This window comes from Phascolarctos cinereus, unplaced genomic scaffold (genome assembly GCF_003287225.1).
Source record: "Phascolarctos cinereus isolate Bilbo 61053 unplaced genomic scaffold, phaCin_HiC Scaffold_2;HRSCAF=192, whole genome shotgun sequence".
NCBI classification, from domain to species: domain Eukaryota; kingdom Metazoa; phylum Chordata; class Mammalia; order Diprotodontia; family Phascolarctidae; genus Phascolarctos; species Phascolarctos cinereus.
The window spans coordinates 165,401,595-165,428,762 of NW_027555625.1; the positions used below are offsets into that span (position 1 = coordinate 165,401,595).

General features: G+C 39.1%; 1 protein-coding gene across 3 annotated transcripts in view; it reads right to left on the minus strand.

Annotated features, from left to right (window-relative positions):
* The window catches only part of ISM1 (isthmin 1), a 103,530-nt gene that overhangs the window by 21,162 nt on the left and 55,200 nt on the right, over positions 1 to 27,168 (minus strand). For 2 of the 3 annotated variants that reach the window (XM_020986153.2, XM_020986149.1), the window contains exons 2-3: positions 24,505 to 24,744; positions 6,430 to 6,694 (exon numbers count right to left, since the gene is read on the minus strand). In XM_020986153.2, the coding sequence (XP_020841812.1) occupies positions 6,430 to 6,694; positions 24,505 to 24,744 (505 nt within the window). The remainder of the gene's footprint in view (positions 1 to 6,429; positions 6,695 to 24,504; positions 24,745 to 27,168) is intronic. The other variant, XM_020986158.2, reaches the window with a different exon arrangement.

A 27,168-nucleotide genomic window follows, 5' to 3' on the forward strand; every position in this document is an offset into this window, starting at 1 on the left:
ATAGAGGTATTTATCATACTAAGAAATAGCTTTCTCCTTGTCCTAATTTTAAACACTCACAACTGCAGTTCCTTTTAAAACTATCTTTATATTGTTCTCCACAAAATTAAGCATGGAACACTTATATAGTTAGATGCATAATCATTTCCGCCAATGATAAGCAATCTAACGGCCTTTTGAGGAGCAGATTAGTGTAATGTTAACCACCACAAAGGAAGGCCTCTGCAGCCTACCATTTTATATGAATATCAATGAAAATACCTTTTTCTTGGAGATCATGCTTATCTAATGATTTTGTAAGACAGAATGGGGATTTCTGAATGTGGCAAAAGCTAGAAGGGCAGCACTGACTTTATAATATTGTCACTATATGTAAAATGAAACCTGCTTCATTTTCTTGCCTATCACAGATGTTTACTTAAAATAGTAAATTCACATAGGGATAATCTTCCATTTTTATAGTGCTTTACACTTTACAAAGATAATAGTTGTCTCATTTAAGTAAAAATCAAAGAACACAGTAAAGGAAGAAAAATAGGCCACTTTAGAATGGGATGTGACTTTTGTTTTACAAATGCCTTTTGGAGATTAAAAAATATATATACATACACATATACATACATACACACACACACACAAATATGTGTGTGTGTGTGTGTGTGTGTGTGTGTGTGTGTGTGTGTCCTATTTTAGAGTGCTTCAGGTACCAGACCTCTATGAGATGGTTTCAGTCTCAGTGTTAGGGCAGCTGAAGACACTTGACTCTCTTAACTCACCTGATGGAGAAGAAATTACCCAAAAGGAAAAGCAGTTTGATACAGCAAAAAGTTCACTGACATTCAACAGACCTGGCTCTGCCACTTATTAACTGTGTGACCTTGGACAAGTTGCTTAACCTCTCTGGGTCTCAGTTTCCTCACAAATAAAATGTTCTAAATGATCTTTACAATTCATTATAGTCAAAATGTTCTGTTATTCGATGAATTCTGGATTGGGAATCCAAGACCTATCTCTACCACTTACTAGGCTTGTGACCTTGGACAAAGTGCTTAACCTTGTTTGAGTTTCAGGTTTTCATCTGTATAATGGAGGTTTTAATACTTAAAGTACACAAATCACAGAATTTTTATGAGAATTGAATGAAATAATATACGTAAAACTCTTTGTGAACCTTTGAATACTAAACAAATGGGAGCTACTATTATTAGGATAATTATGATAATAGTTGTGAAAGTTGTATAATTCTTACTAACAGGTAAAATGAGTTACAGAAGTGGAAATGAAGGGAACCTACGGAGGATTTGACCATCCCTTCTTCAAGTTTCTGAGAGAGATGAAGAAAAAGCCAGGTGTCATCTGACATGCACTCTAGATTTTGGGGGGGAGAAGATTTTATAGGTTCAAAGGAAGGCTGAAGCATAAGGACTAAAAATTCTACAAGTGAAGTCAGCTGAGGAGGGAAAGGAAATTCAAGAATGAAATCCTGAAGCTATCAAAGGGAATCAGTTGTGATGGGGAGGAATAATGGGAGTCTTCAAGCAAAGACTAGATGACCAGCTATGGTTTAGCGGGGCTTTATGTGTATGGGCTGGACTACATGGCTACTGAGGTCCTCTAAAATTGTGTAACTGTGAACTGTCTGAAGAGACTAATGTAAATGGACATGGATCTCAACAGGCAACTTAGGTTTTGTTTCATTTGTTTTGAAAAAGTAGGTACAGAATTTGGAAACAAGGGCAGTTAACAGAAGATGAATATAAAACCACATCATGGACCTGTACAAATAGTGCCAGGAATGGTAAATTCAGAATGAGCTGAGGCTGGCAAGCTGAAGACAAAGACAGGAGAGGGTTTTGTTTTGTGGTGCTGGATAAAAGAAGGGACAGGACAGTTGTTTGGGGGTGGGTGGGTGATGAGAGCTGACAACAGAGAGAAGGCAGAGGTGTTTAATTGTCATTTTGCTTCTCTTTTCTGTGTAAAGAAGGGTGACTCTTGCCCTGGAAATGACATACAGTAATGGTTAATAGGTAGCTGATAATACCCAAGACAAGTAAGGATATTTACAGTAAGAGAACATCTAGCTGCCTTTGATGAATTTAAATCCCCTGAGCCAGATGAATTGTGATGTCACCTATTAAAAAAATGGCAGGTGTTATCACTGAGCCACTGTCAGTGATAACTTTGAAGGTCATGGATAATGGAAGATGTACTATGAAACTGAAAAGGGAAAGTGTACCAATATTCTTCCCCTCCCCAAATTAATCATGTTCTAATAACAAAAGAAAAACAAGAAAAGAAAGAGGAGAAGTAATATGCTTCTATCGCACCCTGAGTCCATCAGTTCTCTATCTGGAGTGGTGGATCACTGTGTTGATCAGAGTTCCAATTTTCAAAAATACAGGAAAATAAAGGAATCAGTAAACTAAAGTCCAATGAATGTAACTTTGATTCCTGGGAAAATTCTAGGAGTGATCATTAAAGAAATAAGCAATAGATATCTAGAAGAGGAAGTAGCCACTGGAAAGGGCTAGCGAGTATGAGTTTAATCAAGAAAAAGTCACGCCAGAAAAACCTCATTTCCTTTCCTTGGTTTAGGGTTACTAAGTTACTACATATACAGCTTACCAAGATTTTACCAAGATTTTAGCAAAACACTTGCTAAAGTTTTTCATACCCTCCTTATGGAAAAGATGGACAGATGTGGGCTAGATGATAAATACAGTTAGCGGATCTAGATCTGGCTGAATGGCTGGATTCAAAGGGTAGTCATGAATGATTCAATGCCAGTTCAGCAGGAAACCTCCATTGGATTGCCCCCCAGAGATTTGTGCATGGCTCTGTAATACTACAATGGACTGGATAAAGGCAGAGGTGAAATGTTTACCAAATTTGCAACTGACACAAAGCTGGTAGGAAGAGCCAACTCACTAGCTAAACAGAGTCAGTATCTGAAAAGATATTTATAAGCAAGAATAGTGGGTTTAATCTGAGAAGAAATTCAATGGGAATAAATATAAACTCAAATACTTTGGTTAAAAAAACTATATTATAAATGTAAGATGGAGAGATATGTTTAGATAGCAGTGTCTAAAAATCTTTGAGTTTTACTGGACTTAAAGCTCAATATTAGCAGTGTGATGTGGAAGCTAAGAAAGCCATTACAACCTTGGTATTCATTAAGAAAGTCGCAGCTTTTAAGAATGAAGAGAAGATGGTCCCACTGCACTTAGCCCTGATCAGACCACATCTGCATTATTGTGTTCCGGGCTCCACAATTTAGGAAGTTACATTGATAAACTAGAGAGTATCTAGAGGAAAGCAACCAAGATGATGAAGGGCTTTTCATTCCATGCCATATGAAAATAGGCTGAATGGACTAGAGATGTTCAGCCCAGAGCAGACTTGGAGTGACATGACGGCTTTCTTCAAGTATCTGAAGGGCTGTTGTGTAAAAAAGGGTTTGGATCTGCTCAGTTTGCCTTCAGAGGACAGAAACAGGAGCAGTGGGTGGAAGTTTCAATAAGGCAAATTTAGCTTGATGTCAGGAAAAATTTCTTAACAATCAGATCTTTCCAAAAGTGGAATGAGCTTCCCAGAGAGGTGGCTAGGTTCCTTCTCATTGGAGGTCTTCCAGCAGACTGGAAATGGCTGACTATTTGTCAGGTTTGTTATAGGAGGATTTCTTTTGGGGATTTGTATTGAATTAAAAAGACCCTAAGATCCCTTCCAACACTAGAATTATGTGATTCCATTCCATGTAACCTGCCACATGCTATGTAATACATCTTACAACAATTATTATATTATGTAACTATGTCTAATTGTAGAATGTTATACACACATACATCTTTAAACATCTCTCCAACCCCGGTCCCAAAGCTGCTTCGATTTGGGTAGAAAGGATCCTCTTACTTAGAGTTTATGGTCATGTGTCCATAACTGAATATTTTAAAGTGAAATTTATCTTTCAAAACTTTCAAAACAAAAATAATTACTAAATGTTAATGGCTAGATTCCTAGCTATCATAAGCTGCTTCAAAATTCTTTCAGGTGAGCTATTTGCTCACCTTAAGCAGATACTAAACTTCATGAATGGTTCTCAGGTCAAAATCCCTACCTATAAATTTCCTCAAGGGTATACAGGTTAATAAAAAATAATTAGTAAATCACTTTACCTGGTCAGACTTTCCTTTCCTAACCTTAGACAAGCCCAAGGTGTTGAAACCATGATGAAAGCTATGGTTGATGATAAGTTCAACACTACAGTCAGCAAGCCTGCAACTATTAAAATTCTAAGCTAGATGATTTTCTTCATCTCTTTTTTTCTCTGTGTCTCCAGAACTGTACTGAAAGTTCTTGGGATTATTCTAATTATGGACATGTTTAAGGACGTTTTCAGTAGGAGTATGTTAATGTCTGGCACAAACATTTGTGGCTTGGAGACTCTTTTTTGTACTGACTTCTTTGAAAACCTGAGGAAGTCATCTTTGATGCAGTATGAGTTGACATGTCGATGCTTTGATGTTGGGATATATAGTGATAATAGTAAGATATGTGACAGGATACAGCTTGGTGTGACAAAAAGAATATTAGGTTTGGTGTCAGAGTTCCTGGACATAATTTATAATAAAGCTATTATTTATGATTGCCTATATGGCCACAGAAAAATTACTAAACTTCTCTGGACCTCAGTTTCCTCATCTGTATAGTGATGAGGTTGTACTAGATGGTCTCTAGTTTCCTATTCCACTTTGAAGGCCTGTGAAATTAACATTAGACTCATGTGTTTTTATGCCTAGAAACTCTTTTATTTCCTACTTTACCAGATCTTTTTAAAAAAATTGTTTTGAGTTCTTTTATCTTTATGTCACCTACATATCTCCCTCCCCACAAGTGCCATCTCTTTTTATAAGCACTGTATTTTAATTTTTGTTTCAAAGTTTCTGCAGTAATCTTTGTTCGAAATGATTCAAGTTCTGATGACTAAAAATTCTGCCTCTCTCTCAAACACCAATTTAAGTCCCACATGTCAAAAGAAGCCTTTCTGATGATGCCAGTCCTCATTTCTCTCCCTCTTCTCTAAACTACTGTTGTTTTAGTGGTATACACTCAATGTATACCATTTGTAACATTCTGTTGTTGCTTTATGTTTCAATAAGAAATTATGTACCTTGAAGGCAGGAACTCTATCTTTAAATTCTTTTGTATGCCTCATAGTACTATCAGCTGAATGGTACTATGCTCTATAAATGCCTGCTGATGGGCCAGTTAGAATTGGGAATTACCTATCTGTCCTAGGCTGTATAACATGTGGCAAAAATGGAACTTTGGGATGAGCTATTATATATCCTATACTCCTTGGCTGCTAATCTGGAAAAATAAATTTTCTTTCCTCAAATATTTGAGGGCTATGTAGAAAGAAAAGTTTGTGTATTGGGTGGCAAGGATACAGAAGGGCAGTATTTTTTCCTTATAGATTAGAAATTCACATTGTTCATTCTTTTAGATGAGAAGACATAGTTGATCTGAAGTGATATACACTATCTTCTTTGGACCAATTTTTTCACCAGGGATGGGTAACGTTGTGAAAGTAATGTTTTACAGAATCATTTCAGGACTAAGTATGAAGCCAGTTAGGACTGAACTACAGCATCTTGGCCACCCATGTTTCCTACATATGTTCAGCTCCTTTTGTATCCTCCACATGTACACATTCTCTCCTATAATTTTGAATGTATTTGATCCACTATCAGGGAAATATATTGTTACTATTTTCTTACTATTTTCATATGGTAATTAGACAGTTTTCCAGTATATTTATCAGAAAACAAAACAAACTGCCTGGCTTGTTGCCATGGGAAATCAGAATAAGTTTGGGGCTCTCCAGCTTACTGAGGACCATTACCTGCCATACTAGCATTAACATGTAAGACACATACATACACAAAATTGCTTAAGTAATATTCATCTACCTTCAATCAATGTAAACCATAGTATAGTATGGCTCAGGCAAGGGAAGAAGTAGAATAAATTTCCTTGCTGGCTCTACTGTAACTAAATTATTTTTAGCATTGGTTTTTACAGTACGAAGTTGTCAATTTAGTCCTTCATCTTTAGATATGAAACTCAATTTTGCTTCAAAAAACAGAACAGAACAAAACAGAAACAACCCTAAAGACCCCCAGCTAAAAAAATGTTTCCCTCATAGGGTAATTGGTATATATTTTAAAATTGAAGTCTTACCAGAGAAATGTGGCTTGCTAGCATCTCACTGGGGATTCTGTTAAGTGTAGTCTTTATGAGGTATGCTTCACAAATGAACAAAAGCCACATATTGTAAACTGTGTTTTACTTGGCTCTGGGTCAATAATGTCTCATCATTCTCATTTCCTCCCCTAAATAGTTGTATAACACTGAATGAAAACTCACCATATTCTGGCTGTTCTTTGGTTTCAAAAGTCCGATGGCTTGGGGCATGGCGATCCCATCCCCTGGGGGGGTTGAGGAAGTTGCTATCTTCTGTAGTGCTATCAAACTTGTAGTCCTGGTCACCACTGTTTACCCTTGTCAAGGTGGAAGACCTCTGCCACCAATTACGCCAATCAGGTGATGGGATTGGCCAGCTGGGCTTGTTTTCTGGGTGCAAGTCTTTCTCTGACTCTGTGTCTGGACCATCAACAACCTCTATGGTAACCTGGGGAATTCAAAGCATGCAGAGAGTGAGGGTCCATTATCCCAACTCACATCTCTAGGGAGTGAGGGTCTTGGGAGGTATTCTGTTGTGGTGAGAAGAACAATGGTTTGGGAATCAAGAGACTTGGGGCTCAGCCTTATCTCCTAGTTGGTTGTACTTGGGCAGGTCACAATTATTTAAGACCTCAGTTTCCTTGCTTGTATAAGTCCCCCGGCAGTAAAAATTTTGATATTTCTATGATCTAAAACTTGATATTGCAGAGAGAAATGATGAACACCTTATTAGTTAAGAGAGAAGTCTGAGCTTAAGGCAATTAGATTCCTAGACATACGAAGATAGGTCTTGGTTTCATCATTAATGAAATTCAAAACTCGATGGATGTTCAAATATGGGACTAATGCAGGGTGAGGTAATTATAATCCTGGGTCTACTAAAGCTATCTGCCCTGCTACTGGACTCTGCAAACTCCTGGGTGTTGTCATCCACCCTGCCTAAAGACCCCTGCTCCTTACTTGCCCTAAGGATGCCTAGACCCTTTCATCCCAATTTCAGTTGAACTCTCCTATATGTTGTCTGTTCCCTCTCCCCCAACCAGAATATGAGCATCTTGAGAGCAGAGATTATATCACATTCCTGTTTCTATCCCCAAAGCTTGGCACAGTGCTTGACACAAAGCAGGCACTTAATAAATGTTTTTTTTCTCATTCATTCATACTGAATGGCAGGCAGTTCATGTCCCCATACCACCCATAGACCCTGTTTAGCCCCAGTGGTAAAATATAAAGGTACAGGGTTGCTGATCTCTGATCTAACTAAGATTTACAACTAAAAGACCCAGGAAGTTAGAGATCTGGGCAAAATTTCATAGGTGTTCATGACTTCTTGGTGATGTCTCTTACTTTCCCTGCAGCTAAAGCTCATCACAGATTAGTGATGCCAAATTCCAGAACAAAGCCCCTGAAGCCAGGGCAGGTAGAAGAAGTGCCAAGGTTAGAACCTGCCCACAAGTTAAGGCTTCTGCATTTTTAAGACCACTCTGCCACAGCCACAGGGCTGACAGAATGGAGCTTCTTGGCTCTGAGAGACAATCAGCTTAGTGAGGCTTGTTCAAAAGACTTGTTGGGCTTCTTTGGACATCACACAGCTCTTGCAACATCACTCTGGATGAGTTATGTGTAAATGAATAAGAAACACACACTCCCAAATAATAAAGGCAAGCTGTGCTAGGCAGATGCCTTTTCAGTTTTGCTCTAACCCGACATTTGAAGAGGGACTGCACATGTCCTGCCAAATCAAACTAGTATTTGCCCATCTATGAGAAACAGCCCCTTCCTTTTCTGTTAAGGGGAAGACGTATTGACTGGAACAGGCTTTATATTGCTTATTTTGAAATTCCCAGCTAAATTATTCAGGTGGGATAGTGATGTTTCTTGTCTGTTTAAGAAACCCATAAGGGCTTTCACCTGGTGGGGAACTGTGAGTTCCCTGGGACCTGGGAGATAAAACGTCATCAGCCAGAAAATGTCTCCTTAATTCCTTTCTCTCTAAACTTCTCCTCCATTCTCCAGAAGCCTTCTCACCCTGGAAGATTCTTCTACCCGAGGCCCCATCTTCTATCTGGCAAATTCCTCCCAGAACCTCCATTTTGAGGAAATGCCCTTCATTCCTCTCCTAGCTCCACTTTTGACTCTCTTGACTTCTCCTCTATGACTCTGCACAAATGCAGAATCTTTTCTCTCTTTTCTCCCCTTTCCTTTTCAGCACCCTATTATATGTAGTTTTTCCCCATTAGAATGTAAGTTTACTGAGGGCAAGTACTGTCTTTCTTTCTGCTTATATCTCTATTCCCAGCACCTGGTACATAGTAGCTCCTAATAATGCTTCTTGATATGCATGGAAGACACAGTGTTATCGGCATTATACTGCTTTTCACAAACAAACAAGACCCCCGTCAGACTATCCAATTAGGAGATTTACTGTTTGTCTTCTACTTAGGTAAAGTGGTCTAAACAAATAATGATGATGACAGTAATGGTAGTGGTAATGATGATAGTCTGAAGAGCTTGTCAACAAAGGCATGGAAAGAAAAGGCAGGAATCTTCTGTCCCCAAATTCTCACCACATGCTCCCCCAGTGATTATGCAAATGCAGAAGCATCTGTATCAAATAATAATTAATCTTCTCCTTTGTAGGACCTAGCATGGGCAGAGATTGAGAACAAGATATTTGTGCCCAGAAATTAAGACTAACCACATAAATATAGTAAAAGACTATTATAAAACATTTCAATATAGCACAACAATCCATGAATCTGTGTCATTGGTTAGGCTGCCTGTCAAATGCCATATAATGCATCTTTCTCACTCAGATACAGAAAATCTGTAAGTCACGTGTTATACTGGTACCCAACAGAACTCTGTTGCACTGCTTTGATGCCTAGCATCTTTTATATACATTGGTCTTTAGACTCTTTTTGCAGATCCCCAAAAAGAGAAGCAAAAAATATATATATATATATTCCAGTACCTATTGTTTCTATCTGCAATTAGTGGCAGGGGGTGGGGAGAAGCGATGGGGGTGGAGAACATAACCCAGGAAGTGGAAAAGGCCAGAGCCAAAGAATCGTTACAGTTCAGTAGTGCAGAACCAAGTTGGGCAGTTACAGGACAATGAACATATTTCCTCTTTGGTGACATAAAACTTTGCATTTATAACCTTGTTCCCCTTTGACTACAGATGGAACAATTGAGATGCAGTGACTGTGAGGCTATTAAGAGACTGCAACAGGCCTAGACGGCTAGAGCCATACAAACCTGCAATTGTGGTAATAAAAGAAGTCTCTGAGTAGGAGATAAGGTGGACTGTGCCCAACGGTTTGGTATTACATTTGTATGCAGACTGGAGTCAAAGTGATTACTTCAACAAAACAGGCCCTGCAATTTCTCCAAGTTGGGAATAAAAACAATGTCATGTTTAAAGCTATTACCGTCACTCCATGTGTTTAGAATTGTGACAAAGATCCAAACAAAATAGGTTTGTTGGTTGGCCATGCAAAGAGTAGCAAAATAAGAGTTTACTCCAGTTGTTATATCAATGACTGAATCTCAGCAGCTTAGAGTTTTCTTTTTTCCCTTTAATTTGCACCGTCTCTGCCCAAATGCAAAAAAAAAACCCAAGGATCCTTCTTTCCCCTTATTAAATTAACAATATAAAAATTTCACAATAGTATTTTTTTTAAAAAGAGACTGGTTTTTAACCTAACATTCTGCTAGGTCATGATTAGAGATTCTTCATTAGCAAGATCATTAATTTTATTTATTTATTAAACCTTTTAAAATACAGAGTATCCCAAAAGTCTTAGTGCAGTTTTCAAACTTTAATATCTTCAGAAGTATGAAACCTACAAACTTACAAAAGCACTACTGGAAAGAGTAATTATTTACATTTCTCTTACACTTTTAAGTTCCGTGAATTTTGAATAACAATTTTAATTTTTAATTTTAGCAAGATGGGGCATTCTGTCATTATGCATTATATGTATGATAAATGACAAGTTATTAGATGACACTTTCTCAGATCAATGCAAGTCCTTTTGCTTGACCACCTCAATCATCTGATCTGTCTCCATTAGACTTTTTCCTCTGTAGTCATGTCAAAACTGTCACATATGCATCAAAACTTCATTCTTTTGATGATCTTAAGGCTAGGTTTACAAATACAAACCCCTTTACAGTCACTAAGACTCAACTGATGAAAGTGTTTACAAATTTTGAAAACTGACTAGAGTTAATACATAACACAAGACAGTAGTTATGTTGAATATTAATTTTAAAATAGTAATATTTTAAACTTTTAAATAGTCTTTCCAATGCTGTTTTTTGTATAAGTGTATAGAATTTATACTTCTTAAATTATTAAAGCTTAAAATTGCACTAAGATTTTTGGGACATGCTGTAGAAGAAATGACTCATACCTTTATTACAATAACTACTGACAGAGTGCTTTAAATTTCATAAAGAGCTTTAGATACATTATCTCAATTAAACCTCATAAGAACCTTGTACAGAAAGTACTTAGCCTCATTTTATAGACGAGGAAATAGCTATTTAGAGGTGGCAAAGCAACTTGCCCAAGTTCACACAGCCAGTAAATGTCACAGGCATTTACTCTGGATTTGAATCCACATCTCTTCTGATTTCCCAAGTCCAGTACTATTTATTGTCACTATTTACCTATTTCTTCAGTGTCAAAGAATCTTGTTTACAGAGCAGACTGCCAGCTGAAACAATAAATGTGGGGAGCTTAATGTTTGTGTCAAAATACAGCAGATTTCCAGCATTGATAGAGGCACCAAGTATTCTTAATCCTTATTCTTCTCCTTAATGCAATTATTTTTTGTATTACAAATACATCTTGTATTCATCTCCTCCATTACCACATGTGAAGAAGAAGCACAAGAATGAAAGCTCTTAGAGTACTCTCAAACAATACAACTCTTGGCAGAATCTCTTGGTTCCTTAAGGGAATTTACCCACCTTGTGTACTAGTCTGGACAATTCTGTCTGGGAGTCCTGTCTTCCAAAGCCAAGAGATACATGGGAGAATCCTATGTAATTCTCTAGCTTCTTCCCACCTCTTGAATATGGAAGTACTTTAGAAAGAAATACTTTGCTTCCCCTCTGTTCAGAAGGGTCTTCTAAAGGAAAAGGGTAACTTTTACTCATTGGGGACTGTTTTCATCATTACTACTCACACTCATTCAAAGAGGATAAAGATCTATCATCTTGTTGATCATCTAAATACATCTGTGAGGTGAGGGGAAGACATGTCCCATTTTGATGAACAGGGAAATAAATTCCTCCAGATCACACAGTAATCAGCAGTAGGACTGGGACTTGATTACGTCTTCAGGTGTTGCATATATTATTCTGTCCACAGTTGACAGTACCACTCTGGGGCCCATTTCTGGATGATCCTAGTAAAAAAATCACTAAACAGATTTTGTAAATAGAACTAACTATACTCAACATGTTGAGATTACCCCCAGTTCTTATTTGTACACAAGCTGACTGCATATTGTCTTCTCCATTGGACTGTGAGCTCCTTGAGAGCAGGGACTCTGCTTTTTGTCTTCTTTGTATGCCCAGAGCTTAGCACATAGTAGGTGCTAAATGACTGACCATGGAACTTTTACTATGCTAGAGATAACAGTATTTGGGAGAGATAATAAAGGGTAAAGTTTGTTGCTCTAGACCTTTATCTTTTTTAACTGCTTAACAAAAATTTCAGGCTCTTATTTAAGACCCACTGTCAATGCTGACACTCCAAAATAGATCTCTCCCCCCAACTCCCACAAGGGAGAGAGGAAATCTGAAGCAAATGTACTAAGAGTGTTGTAATCTGACTCATCTGATTGTATGGTATGGAGCTTAAGAGCCTTGTGGCTATGTAAATATATTTTAGCAGAAAAAAAAAAGCCTTTGGATGACTGGTGTGTTTTTTATAAGTCTTTTTCAATGGAGAGAATGAAAGAAAATATGTATATTAGTTTAAATGAATGTTAATCTCAGATCATTCCAGAAAAGAGAAAGTTTTGGTGGTTAAAAGCTATTGTAGCAATGAATGCCCTAAGCCTAATTATAAGTTTATTTTAGGGATTTTGTCTTTTCAGTTGGGATTTGCTATCTGACAATCAGTTGTACACTTAAAGCCAAGTCAGTACCATGGTTCAAGTAAACCAGTCCCAGGTGATTTACTTTCTTTTTTAAATACTTAAAAAAAATTAACTTCTATTATTGTGTCAAATTTAATATTGAGAGTCAATTCAGCAGTTTGGAGTGATTTATTTTTATTTTGTACTTAGGTGGTTTCTTGTCTCCAACCTACAACTTCCACTGCCCTAAAGCTAGACTTGGGACTATTAAAGAGAAGGCCTGACTAATTTAAAGAAGAGACTACCTGACTTATTTGGAAAAAAAAAAACCTATAAAGGGATCTGAGGTTGTGTCCTATTCAGTATCACTCTCCCTAAAGGCTAGAAGGAGAATGGGACTGGGGGTATCCCCTTGTCCTCCGTTTGCCAGTTTCATCTTGGAAAGGTGTAGACAGCTTTTGAGGGCTAACAGATTTGGGAAAACAACCCCCTTCCCAACAGCTCCATAGTACAGAGCGTGGGAAACCTTTCTAGAAACTAGAGGGGCAGGGCAGTGAGCAAGTTTAGTTGAAAGTGGAGTGTCAAGTTCCAAGCTTAGGCTCCCCATCAGGAGTAGGGAATAGGTGGGGGCAGGAAGGGAGGGGGCAGGCTGCCAAGGAAAGAAGGACAGAAAAGGGGGGCATTGATAATGGAAACGGATTCATTGACAAACCCCCTTCACCTGGCTTCACTCTGCTTCACATAGGAAGGAAATGCTTTGACTGGGCCCTGAAGTCACCAGCAGGGCTGTCTGCCCTGCTGATTCAACCTTGTGTCAAACCAGTGAATTTCAACAAAAGAGTGGAGCTGTGAGGAAGGGGAGAGTGTTGCCAACACGGAAACATATCACCCCCTTTTAAAAAGCACCTCATATTTTAAAGGACCACCAGGGAAATGGTTTACTCAAGTGCAATGGTGCATTCGGCTGCAGCTGCCACCCCAGCGGTCAGGCCAGCTCCAAAGCAGCCCGGCCTTGCACTGGATGTATCTCTGCGCATAAGCAGCCCTAAGGCTGGTGTAGCAGCAGCTGCTCCATTCTTTCTTGACTGACCAACACTCAACGACTGTTCTTTTGTGGTCTTCCACAATACGAGGCCAGAAACTGGATTCAAAAAATTATTTTAAGAGCTAACAGGTCACTGATCAACAAAACATTCACCTCTGCCTGCAAGGAGCAAATAAACAGACATAAGAACTGTATTAGAGGAAAATAGGATGGCACAGCTGGAAAGGGTAGGAAAAGGGGGTGTCTGTTGCCTTTTACCCCTATTTTAACTTTAATTGTATCTGGGCAGTGATCATTTGAGTTTCCAGTCCATTTCGGCAAGTGCTTTTTTATTTTGAAATGATATAATCTTTATTCTGCTAGCCTTGGGGCAACCAATATTCTTTTGGCAGCTTGATGATCTCAGTTGTCCTTAGTGGTAACCTAAGAAAATGTGGCAGCACTCATAAAAACGGCACATCCCATTCTCTGGCCATAGCCTCAAAAGCAGTATTCATGAAAGGATCATAGAAATGCAAACTCAAACATCTTTTCACAGGTGAAATCTTCAGAGAATCATGAAGTACACATTTCTTCCTCCCAGGGAATAAGAAAATGAGATTGTAAAGTCACTCAAAGCCATCATAGGTGTACATGGGCCTGTCTAGATATGCCTAAAGAGTGGCACAGTAGATAGCCTGATGGGCTTAGGTCAGGAAGACCTAAGTTCAAATCCAGCCTCAGACACATACTAGCTGTGTGACCCTGGGCAAGTCACTTCACTCTGTTTACTTTAGCTTCCTCATCTGTAAAATAAGCTGGAGAAGGAAATGATAAACCACTCCAGTATCTTTGCCAAGAAAACCTCATATAGTGTTGCAGAGCCCAACAAACAACAAAGAGAGCAAGCTATTTCTATTTGTATCACATCAGCAGCCACATCTCCACAACTTGAGTCAAAAGGAAACTGAATTCTGAGATTGCCACTAAAGGAGTATGAACAGCTGAATTGAGCCTTCTCACACTCTATGCTATTTTTGAGATTTAGCCCCTCCTCTCTCTCTCTCTCTCTCTCTCTCTCTCTCTCTCTCTCTCTCCCTCTCTCTCTTTCTCTTTCTCTCTTTCTCTCCCCCTCTTTCCTCTCTCTTTCCTCTCTCTCTCCTCTCTCCCCCTCTTTCCTCTCTCTCTTTCCTCTCTCTCTCTTCTCTCTCTCTCTCTCTCTCTCTCTCTCTCTCTCTCTCTCTCTCTCTCTCTCTCTCTCTCTCTCTCCTCCCTCTCTTCTCCCTCTCTTCACTCTCTCTCTCTGTGCCTCTCTCCCCTCTTCTTTTCTTCTTCCTTCCCTTTCTCAATTGTCTCGTTACTCCTTCCATACACCCTCCAACCTTTCCTCTTCTCTAATTCTGCTCTGTTCCCCCATCTCCAGCCATGAGTAGGAATGTTTCCAAAGCATTCTTCAGTTCATATTCAGCTAAACAAAACAGCTTATTATGATGAAAAATGAATTGTAATCTTGGCCACTTTGGATACTCCTCACACAGACAGATTAGGTGTGCAAAAATTAGGGTCAATTCTTGTTTGTCATCTCCTGTTTTCTTTTGAAAAGAAAGTTTCTCAGTTCTCAACTCCAGAGCAAGTAAAGCTATACCTACTTTGTACCAAAAAATCTAGATGCCATGTAAAATGTGCCCAAGTAAATGCCAGATAGGCTGTAACAGCTTCTACGCTTACTGAATTATCTGGAAGAGAGAGAAGGAAAGCCAAGAAATCTTCTCAGACTCAGTTCTTGGCCATAATTCTGTATATTTGATAACTTCTCAAGAAAGGAATATTTCCCCTTCTATCTCCCCCACTCTTGCCTCCATCTTCCTACATTTCAGTAGCTTGTTTTAGTATTTGCTAATTTTTTGCACTAGCCTTAGCTCACTCTAGGGCAGCTAGGTGGTACAGTGGATAGAGGGCTGGGCCTGGAGTCAGGAAGACTCACCTTCCTGAGTTCAAATCTGATCTCACATACTTACTACCTGTGTGACACTGGGCAAGCAGTTAAACTTGTTTGTCTCAGTTTCCTCATCTATAAAATGACCTGGAGAAGGAAATGGCAAATCTCCCCAGTATCTGCCTAGAAAACCCCAAATGGGGTCACAAAGAGTTGGACATCACTGAAAAAAAAATGACTAAATTGAATCCCTAGTATCTAATACAAGGCCATTAGTCTGTAACTTAAAGTCTTCTCAATCTCCCTTAATGCTAATGCCTTCCATCTATTTTTTTTCAAATTAAATTTAATTTTTTTCAATCATCAAAAACCCACATTCTCTCCCCCTAAGAACTAAGAAAAAAATAAAACAAATCCCTGCTTCAGACATGTACAGTCAAACAAAATAAATTTCTATATTGTCTGTGTCCAAATATACACGTATACATACACATATATATATAAATCACTAAGATATAAAGAATATTTTATATGTATATACACATATGCATGCATATATGCATGTGAATACATGTGTATGTACACACAGATATATAGCACACATATATGTATGCATAAATATATACATGTATATGTGTTATATATAAGAATATGTATAAATGTATATTCTCATTTTGCACTCTCAGGCTCTCACTTCTCAGGAGGTGGGTAGCATGTTTCGTCATTAGTACTCTGAAATTGCTGGTGGTCAGAATTCCCATATCTTTCAGAGTCATCTTTACAGTACTGTTGTCAGTGTAGTCTATTGCTGCTGTTCACTTCACTCTGCATAAATTTGTACAAATCTTCCTAGGTTTCTCTGAAACCATCTTCTTCATTTCTTAGAGCATTGCAGTATTCTATCATTTTTATATGCCATAATGTGTTCAAGAGTCATTCCCCAATTGATGGGCAGTACCTCAGATTTCAATCCCTTGCCACTTCAAAAAGAACTATACATATTTTTGTACTTAGAGTTTGTTTTGTTTAAAACTAATCTGAGCCTTAATTTACCTTGCTTCTAATTCCTCCTTCCCCTTTCTCCCCATTTTCCTCCTATTTCACTGATGACTGAAATATATTTTTATACTCAACTCTGTGTGTGTGTGTGTGTGTGTGTGTGTGTGTGTGTGTGTATATATTCTTCCCTCCTATGACCAGTTCAGATGAAAATAGAATTCAAGTGTCAGATGCTTTCCCCCCATCCTCTACCTCTTCCTCCTTGTCTGTATGGACTTCCATCTCCACACCCAGATTATGGCATATTTTTTCCTAATTTTACTTTTTGTTCCCCACCTATCATATTCCTTTCACCTTCCCTTTCCATTCTTCTTTTAAAATCGCTGAGACAGAAAGAACCCCTCTAAAGGCCTTCTGTCTAGTTAGCCTCCTTATATGAGCCCTGATGATAGGGTTCAGAAGGGACACATGTACCATCTCCCCACCTTCTTATGAATGAATGTTCATTCTTATTTACATTTTTATGTTTCTCAATTGTGTTTGTACTTCATAGTTCTCTATGGGGCTCTGATCTTTTCATTAGGAATGCTTGGAAGTACTCTAATTCATTAAAGATGTATTTTTTTCTCCTGTAAGATTATGTTTTGCTGGGTAAATTACATTTGGTTGTAAGTCTATATCTTTTACCTTCTGGAATATCATAGTCTAATCTAAGCACTCCATTCCCTCTATTTTCTATTTATCCTGAATATAGTTTGTTTGTACATATTTGTTTGCTTGTTGTCTCCCCCATTAGACTATGTACTCCTTAAGGTCAGGGACTATTTCTTTTTTGTGAGGCAATTGGGGTTAAGTGGCTTGCCCAGGGTCACACAGCTAATATGTGTCACGTGTCTGAAATTGGATTTGAACTCAGTTCCTCCTGACTTCAGGGTCCGTACTCCATCCACTGTGCCACCTAGCTGCCCCTAAGGACTGTCTTTTGCCTCTTCTTGCCTACCCAGTGCTTACTACAATGCCTGGCACATAATAGCCACTTAATAAATGTTTATTGACTAACCTTTATAGTGGTAGCTGCTCAATCATAGGTGATTCTGACTGGCTCCTCAATACATGAATTCTTTTTTTTCTGGCTGCTTACAGTATTTTTTTTTCTTTGACTTAGAAACTCTGGATTTTGGCTGTGATGTTCCTGCAATTTTTTTGGTGTGTGTGTGGGGTTCCTTTAAAGAGGTGACTGCTAGATTCTTTCTATTTCTACTTTGCCCACTGGTTCTAACAGATCTGTGCAGTTTTCTTTTATGATTTCTTGAAATACGATGTTTAGGCTCTTTCTTTTTTGGTCATGGCTTTCAAAAAGAACAATGATTCTTAAATTTGTTCTCCTCAATCTATTTCCTGGTCAATTGCTTTAGCTATGAAATAACTTTGTATTTTCTTCTATTGTTTTTCAGAATTTTGAGTTTATTTTGATATTTCTTGGTTTTTTTTTTCCATGGAGTCTTTGGATTCTATTTGGACCATTCTAATTTTCAAGGACATTGTTTCTTAGGCAAGGTACCTCTGGTGCTAAGCTATTGTTTCCAATTCTTTCTTCCATAACTCTCATTTCTTTTCCAATTGTTCTTCTTATACTCTCATTTCATTTATAAATCATTCTTTAACTTTTTTTCATACTTTTGTTTCATCTCTTACAGGAATTTAATTTGTGCCTAAACTGTGTTTTTCTGTGAAGCTTTGGTTGTAGATGTTTTAGAATCATTCTTATCTCATAGGTGAGGGTCTTGAGTGTTCCTCCTATAATAATTGCTTTTTATGCAATTTATTTTTGTTTGCTTATTCTTCCAGTCTACTTTCTGACTTTAGACTTCATGTTAGGGCCAGGCTTTATGCACTTGTGGATGAAATATCTGGGCTGGTCCTGGTGTTGCTTTCTTGGAGCATTGTATTGTGTTATTCTGGGATCTCAGGGACAGTTTATGGTGTGATCCAGGGCAAAATACTGACCCCCTGGTCTGAGCTTTCCAAGTTCCTGACCTGGGTTTGGGTCTGCACAACAGGATATTGCTGATATATTCAACCAGCTAGCTGGAAAGTTTTGCTGGTTCACAGCCATAGAACTGTAGGCTTCCCTTTGATCTGGGATTCTTGCCCTGCTTATTCCTCTGCAAGATTTAGATTGAACTGGAGCCTGGAGTTAAGACCTTGCTCTGCTCCAGGGGTCAGAGCCACACAGCTGCTGTTTCCTTTTGAATTTGCTCCTTGCTCAGGATACAGCCTAGGGTCAGCAGCCAACTACTTCTAACCTAAACTGCCACCCCTAGGTGGAGGTCCCCTCTTCCTTCAGACCTGGATCTATGACTTGGCACTGGATAGTAAACAACAGAGCTGCTATTTGGCACCTACTTCTGTACCCAGCACAACGTTAGGACACTCTATCCTGGAACCTGGACTTATGTTTTCCTTGATGCACAGCCTCTCCTTGGTATAGAATGGCCAGACCCCATTCCCAGTTTCCATAGATCTCTCTACCTCCCTTTGTCAACCTTAAAAATGGTAGGGAAATGACTCACTATGATTTTCCCCCCTGAATTTCCCAATCAGGATTGATCTGGTCCATTTTTCTAGGTCTCTTTGGAGGAATTTTTTGGAGGGGAATTCACTGTGCTTCTTTCTTCTGCTCCACCATCTTGACTCTGACTCTATGTCTGCTCTGTGTTATCTCCATGGTATCATGTATATATCTTGTTTGCACATAGTTGGTTTGTATGTTGTCTCCCCCATTCAACTATGATCTTCTTGACAGTAGGGATTATCTAAGCCAAGTGTTGGGGATACAAAGAAAGGCAAAAATGTAGTCCTTGACCTCAAGGAACACATGTTCTAATGGAGGACACACCATCCAAGCAACAATATGCATATAAGATATATACAATGCAAATCAGAAGGGGCAATACAAGACTGGGAATGACCTCTTGCAGGGGGTAAGATTTGAGCTGAGTCTTGAGGGAGGCCAGGAGGTGGCAGGTGAGAAGGGAGAACATTTTAGGAATGGGAAATAGCTAGTAATAAGGCATGGAGTCAGCAGATGGAGCTTCATGTTTGAGGGAAAGCAAGAAGACCTGTTTCACTGGATTGTAAAATACACAGACAGGAGAAAGGTATAAGAAGACTGAAAACATAAAAAGAGGCCAGGTGGTGAAGAGCTATAAACACCACATATGGGATTTTATATTTCATCCTAGATGTAATAGGAGCCACTGGACTTTACTGAGTTGCAGGGAAGGGGTTACATGGTCAGACCTGTGCTTTAGGAAGATCACTTTGGCAGCTGAGTGTAAGACAGACTGGAATGGGGAGGGACTTGAAGGAGGTGGACCATCCAGGAGGCTCTTGCAATAGTCCAGTAGTAAAATGATAATGGCATGGATCAGGATGGCAGCTACATGAGTGGAGAGAAGCAGATGTATCAGAGAAATGCTAAGAAACAACAAGACTTGGCAAAAAGTTGGATGTGTTGGGTAAATGGAAGCGAGAAGTCGAGGATGATGCCAAGGTTGTGAGCCTGGGTGACTGGGAGAATAGTGGTGCCCTCAACAATAACAGAGAAGTTAGGAAGAGGGATGAGTTTTGGGGAAAAGATCATAACTACTGTTTTGGCTATGTTGACCACTTCATGTAAATAAACCTTATTTTGTTAGAGGTTTTTCTGTTCAGAGACAGCCCAACAGAAAGAGTAGATACAAGACAGACAATACGTCTGGAAGGGTCTATACTTTGAATAATGCAACCAATTACAATAAGTCAGTACTGATTAGAAGCAATACTTAGGTAGATGGTGATTTCACTTCATTCTTTAAGAGAGTCCTAAATTGATATGCTTAAAGTTCCCTGAACCCTGCCTCTGCTTTTTTTCATGACTACTTCCTCTCTTCCTCTCTTTCCCATCTGTTGAAATCTTATTTACCAATTCTTCAAGGTTCAGCTCAATATATACCTCCTCTATGAGGCCATCTTTAATTAACCTACACAATAATCTCCAGTAGCATTTATTGTCTTTACCACTCAAATGTTGCTGAATTATCACCCACATATTGCCCTGTAGGCCTATGTGTGCCAAAAGGTTCTGTCTCAGGCCCTTTCCCTTTCTCAGTGCTCAGCGATCTAATCATCTCTCATTGGTTCAATTATCATATTATATGCAGATGACTCCCATATAGACATAGCTTTCATCTCTCTCTTTAGTTCAAGTTATAATAATAATAATAATAATAATAATAGTAACTAGCATTTATATAGTACTTCAAGCTGTGCAAAACTCTTTAAAAATATCTCATTTGTTCTTCACAGCAACCTTGGGAGGTAGGTACCATTATTACAGCCATTTTATAGATGAGGAAACTGAGGTAGGAAGAGGTTAAAATGACTTGCCCAGAATCACACAGCTGGTGGTTGAGGCTACTTTTGAACTCAGGTCTAGTGCTCTATCCACTGTGCCACATAGCTTAAACTGTATGCTATACATACCTAAATCAGTGTCCCATAGGCATCTCAGTCTCAATAAGTCCAAAACAAAAATAATTATCTTTATCCCCAAACCTAACCTTCTTCCAAATTTCTCTAATGCTGTTGGAAGCTCCACTATTCTTCCAATCTCCTAATTTCATAACCTCAGCTTTACCTTCCACTCCTCGCTCACTTATCCCACATATCCAATCAGTTGCCAAGTCTTATCAACCTCTACCACGTATCATCCAAGTGTACCTTCCCCTCAAGTCAGCCATGACCCTACTTCAGGTCTTACTTACCTCTTGCCTACACTATTGCAGTAATCTCCTAACTGGTCTCTCAGCTTTTATTTTCTTTATTCCCTTCTTTGAGAAGGTTCAATAACTCTGGCTCCAACCTAGTTTTCTTGACTGATTGCACATTATTCCTGTTTACACACTTTCAGCCAAACTGTCCTACCTGATTCCCCATGTTACATTACACCACCCATTCCTCTTCTTTTGCATCTTGCGGAATCCTTAGCCTTCTTTAAGACTCAATACAAATGCTACCTCCTACATAACACCCTTCCTGATCCTCTCCCCTCAGTTGTTAGTGTATCCAACTAAATTACTTTGTATTTACTTATCTGTCTATCTAACTATCTATCTGTCTGTATGTCTATCCATCCATCTATCTATCTGTTTTTTTTCTAGAAGAACCCAAGCTCCTTGAGGGGCAGCAAGGTGACAAAGTGGATAGAGTGCTGGGCCTGGAGTCAGGAAGACTCATTTTCCTGAGTTCAAATCTGTGCTCAGACACTTGTTAGTTGTGTGACCCTGAGCAAGTCACTTAATCCTGTTTGTCTCAGTTTGCTTATCTGTCAAATGAGCTAGAAAAGGAAATGGCAAACTGCTTTGCCAAGAAAACCTCAAATGGGGTCACAGTGTCAGACATGGCTGAAACAACTGAACGGTAACAAGCTTCTTGAGGGCAGGATTTTTTTTTTCGTTTTAGTAACCTTAATGTGTAACACATTGATTTTTGGTTGGGAAGGTTCCAGCCTTGTGATTTCATCAGTGTAGGCAACTTCCAATGTGGAAACTCCACACACACACATACACATACAATTGTTCAATTGTTTCAGTCAAGTCCAAGTCTTTGTGACTCTTTTTGGAGTTTTCTTGGCAAAGGTAATGGAATGGTTTGCCATTTCCTTCTCCAGCTCATTTCACAGATAAGGAAACTGAGGCAAACAGGGTTGAGTGACTTGCCCAGGTTCATATATCTATAAGTGTCTGAGGCCAGATTCGAACTCAAGTCTTCCCGAATCTAGACAGGACACTGTATCCACCATCGTATCTAGCTGCCCCCTCCAATACATATCAGTAACTCATCTATAATGTGTAGTTTCAGAGAGCTGACTGGGGCACTGAGAGCTTTAGTGACCCACTTAGGGTCAAGGAACTATTCTATGTCAGAAGCAGGATTTGATCTCATATTTTCCTGGGTCCAAAGCCATCCATCTATCCTCTATGCAATGCTGCATTTCACTGCACATAGTAGGTGCTTAATAAGTGCTTATTGAATTGAACTGTCACATATATTGTTACCTTTTCAATTATTTTGTGAACCACTTGAGAGCTGGGGCCTTAGAATTTTTTATATATCCCACAGTGCCTAGGTATACTGTCTTACATAAAGATAGGCAGTAAATAAATAATGTTTTATTTGAGTTCAGTTGTGGTTCTGCTTAGAACTCAAGGAAAGCTCCTCAATTTCTCCTTCTCTTGTCATTAGATTGTAAGCTTCTTGAGGGCAGGGACTGTCTTTGTCTCTTTCTGTATCCCCAGTGCTTAGCATAGTGCCTAGCACATAGGAGGCACTTAATAAATGTCTTATTGATTTTTCAAATTGGCATCTCAAACAAAATAGATCTAAGAAAGGATATTTGGATTCCTACTGTACCTGGTAGAAATTTTTTTTTAGAAGAAGGCATGAGAATACTGCCACTAATTTACTAGTGATCAATCATTCCAGTTTTCATTTTGATGTGCTCTCTGCCTTGACTTATTTCTGGCATTTGTTGATGAGAGAAAGGATAGGGAAAGGGTGGGCAAAGTTACCCCCCCCCCCCCCCCCCCCCCCCCCCCCCCGCTTATTGAAAGGAACTTAAAATAACTTTGAAAATTAAGAGAGCATGAAAGTGGAAACATCTGCTGGGGGTCAGGAAATTGTTATTAGCCACTGAGCCAAAGCCCTATTCTGCCATTAGACAAACTGGTGATGGAAGATCACAGTGGAGACCTAAGGTTCAAAGCAGGGCTTGGCCTAGGTAAAATTGTGAAGCTGATGAAGTCAGTGTTTTTGTCTTCCCAGCCCCCTGTTTGACTATGTACTTGCTCCTTCAGATCACAGGTTCCCTTTACTTTCTTTACTTAACCTTCTTTTTTAAAACTGTTCTCTGGAAATTTCTCAGTTCTTCATACCTCAGAATGAATAAGTTTAAGTCAATATGTTACCTTTCTCAGGCATATTTTCACTTTAATATGCTACCCATTACTATCCCTATAACTAACACTGTCCCATCACCTTGTTTTCTCTTCCTCTACCGGTATACTAAATCAGGGGCCACAGAGGAGCAAAATAACCCCCTCTCCCTATTCTCTCATTCCTAACCTCAACTTTTTCCAATCCAAAGTCCACTACAATCCTGTCCACCCTTCAGCTTACCTACTAGCATTCATATTCTATCTTCCCTTCATTCTGGACCTCTTTCTCTTAGATTCCTTCCATCTACCAGTCCTCACTAAGACCTGGCTTTCCCTCAGAGGTCCTTGTATCACATACTGCTAAATGGAGCTAAAGGAAGTCAAATAACCAGGCTGCTGAAGACATTATAAATTCATGTTATCCAACTCAACTGGTCTCTCACATAAACAACTGAGGCCATTCAATAATGAGCTCCTTCTTTGCCCTTGCATTTATCTCAGAATCCCCACTCTCTTCTCCTTTTCTCCAATCTCTGACAATGAAGTAGCCCTACTCTTTGCCAAAGTAAGCCCCTCTATATGTGTCTTTGTTCCCATCTTCCATCTTCTCCAGAAGACTGCTCCTTCAATCACCATCTACGGACATACCATCCTGAATGTGCTTGGAGAGGAGGCAGCCATTAGTCACTGGCTGCCATAGGCTTTTGCTTAGGCAGCTAGGTTGTACTGGGCTTGGAGTCAGAAAGATCTGAGTTCAAACATTATCACATATTAGCTGGTGATGATGGGCAAGTGACTCAACCTCTCTCTGTCTCATTTTTTCATCTGTAAAATGACTGAATGATCTCTAAGATCTCTTCTGCTTCTGGATCTATGACCATATGACCCCCTCTCCATAACTAAAGGGTTTTTTTTCTATACTGTCTTTATACGTCTATTCCTGGGAAAAAAGAATCCACTAGATTTTGTCATTCCTTCAAGCTGTCATCATATGGTCTCCCTTTCTCTGCCAAACTCCTCAAAAGAGCTATCTATACTCACTTCTTCTATTTCTTCTCCTCCTACTTTCCAATCTTTTCTAATCAACTTTTGTCCTTGAAGATGCAAAATAAAGGCATAGTCAGCTGGGAAGTGACTTAGAAGCAACTTGGGAACACAACTGGGTCACACATTCTATTTAATCCCCAATAGTTCCACCTTCTGATCACAGCCCTTTACCTGAATATTTGGATTTTGTCCATTGATATCAGCTTTTGAGAGATCTGGAAAGTTTGGGAGATCTAAGAGGAAGGATCTGGGACCATCTCTCTGTAAAGATGTATGGGTATGCTCCTGCCTGAATCGTTGCTTGGGGAATGGTCTGTGTGCAGCTTGGTGGTCAGGATACTCCCTCTGTTCTTCCCTGGTGAGTGAGAAGCTGGGTTCTGATAAAGAGTGGCTGTCCACATTGAGGTTGTTCTGGGGGGAAAAGAAAAGCATTAAGAAGCAATTAGAAAAATAGCAAACCAAACAGGCCATCCAAGCCAATCAGTCTTATAAGCTCACGTAAGGCCATAGATGGGATCAGGAAGTTGACATTTTATTTCTAACACTATAACTGATTCATTTTCATGCATTCATCAAGAAATGTTGCCTCTCCATGCAACATTTGTTTCCCTTTCTTCAAATACTAGGTCACTATTAATTCCCCCAGTTTACTGAGAATTTTGTGAGGATTAATGAAATAATGGTTGTTGAATTAGTACTTGATTTGAACGGAAAGGGCAGAGACCACAAAACAAAAGCACCATCTTGAACTAAGATGGATGGTCTTCTAGAACTAACTTAAGTAAAGCCAATAGAGGTCACCTCCTAAAGAAACAGGAGAGAAATTGCCCTTTCTTCCCATCTAACTCTGGTACCATCAATGTGAGGGGTGTGTGTGTGTGTGTGTGTGTGTGTGTGTGTGTGTGTGTGTGTAGGCATGTGTGTATGTGTGTGTAGGCGTGTGTGTAGCAAAATGTTTGTCCGTGATTTTAGCTCTGTTGACTTAGTAATTTTTATCCCTTTATCTGAGTTTTAAAAAATTCAGATTCTCAATCAGATTCTCATTTCTACCTCCTTCTTTCCTCTTCATTTGGCATATTTTTTCTTGCACCTAGAGTATCTTTTTTCAATCAGTTTTTTAAAAATTTTCAGGCATTTATTTTTTCCTTTCCTCCTCCTTCCCCCACTGAAAACAAAAGAAAAGCCTTGTAATAATAGAAAAAGGACAAGTAAGCAAATTACATGGTAAATCTTTTTTATGCTAAACTATTTGATGACATTCAAGAGTATCACCATTCTCCCAATCACCCAAGCTTGAAGTCTCAGTGTCATCCTCAATTTCTCACTCTTACTCACCTTACGCATCCCATACATCCAGTCCATTGCCAAACATTATTATTTCTGCTTGCACTGCATCTCATAGATACATCCCCATGTCTCTACTCACACCTTCATCATACTTGTTCAGGCCCGCCTCATCCCTCACCTATACTAACGCAATAGCCTCATAAGCAGTCTGCCTGCTTTGAGTCACTCTCTGATCTAATCTATTCTCCATTCACCTGCCAAAGAGATTTTTTTAAAAGTCTGACCATGTCACCTCACTATGCTCCCTATTGCCTTCTGTTTCAAATGTAAACTCTTTGACATTTAAAGGTCATAACCTGATTCCTCCCTATCTTTCCAGTCTTTTTACACTTTTCTTCCCTTCACATACTTTATGATCCAGCTACATTGTCCTATTCAGTCTCTTGACCACAACATTGCATCTCCTATCTTGGTGCCTTTGCATCGACTGTCCTCTCATCTCTAAAATACTCTTCCCCCTCATCTCTACCTCTTAGTTTTTCCTGTTTCCTTTAAGATTTAGCACAGATTGCACCTTGTGGGCATTCCTGATCCCTCTCTGCTAATGCCTTCCCCTCTCAGACTGCCTTCTATCTACTCTATGGTTTTTTTTATATCTAGTTATTTACATGTTGTCTACCCCATTAGAATGTTAATTCCTTAGAGACATGAACTGTTTTTATCTTTCCTTATATTCTCAGCACTATATTCTAAGCACATACTTAGGAAATACTTGTTGATTGACCACTGCCAGCAGTTACTATATAATTTCAAGAAACTGAAACCAGAAGAGACATGAGCATTTCTCCCTTGGAGAGAAGCAGATGAGGCGGTTGACTAGAGAGTCAAATGGCAAGAATCTACTAAGAGCCTAGTAGTGACAAAAAGAAATATGAAGGACAATCTCAGCCAGGAATTTATAACATGAGCTCAGTAATAGTAACTGTGAAATGAGCATAAAACACTCCCTATAGGATACTCCCCTAGCATGCACTGTCAGTTAGGGTCACCAGAGGGATAATGACAACCTTGGGTTCTAGGGGTAACCCTGTAGGGAGCTACTCCTGTTATTACTATTATGTTATAATTTTTTTTACTATTATTACCACTATAACACTCAAATTCCTACATCCCACTAACAATCAGATAGAAGACTTAATTAGCTTTTAGCAACATTTGCTTAAATTTCATAACAAGAATAGTAGTTATCAAATATAGTCTTGGAATGCACTCTCCCCAAAATATACAGACTACCTATGGAGAGAATGGGCTCAAACTTAAGAGAACAATGGTCTAAAAGTGAGACATATACATAGGATACATATGTTGCCAAGGCAGATCACAACTCTTGATACAGCAGAGCCTGGCAGCATCTCTTCACAGAGTCTTCACACAACTCCCTGACAGGTGTGGCATCTGTGCTGTTCACCCTCAAGACCTAGACTCTGAGGCCTACCACCTCCCAAGCAGGTCATCTAAGCAAGCCAAAACCCTGCAGGCTTAGCTCTT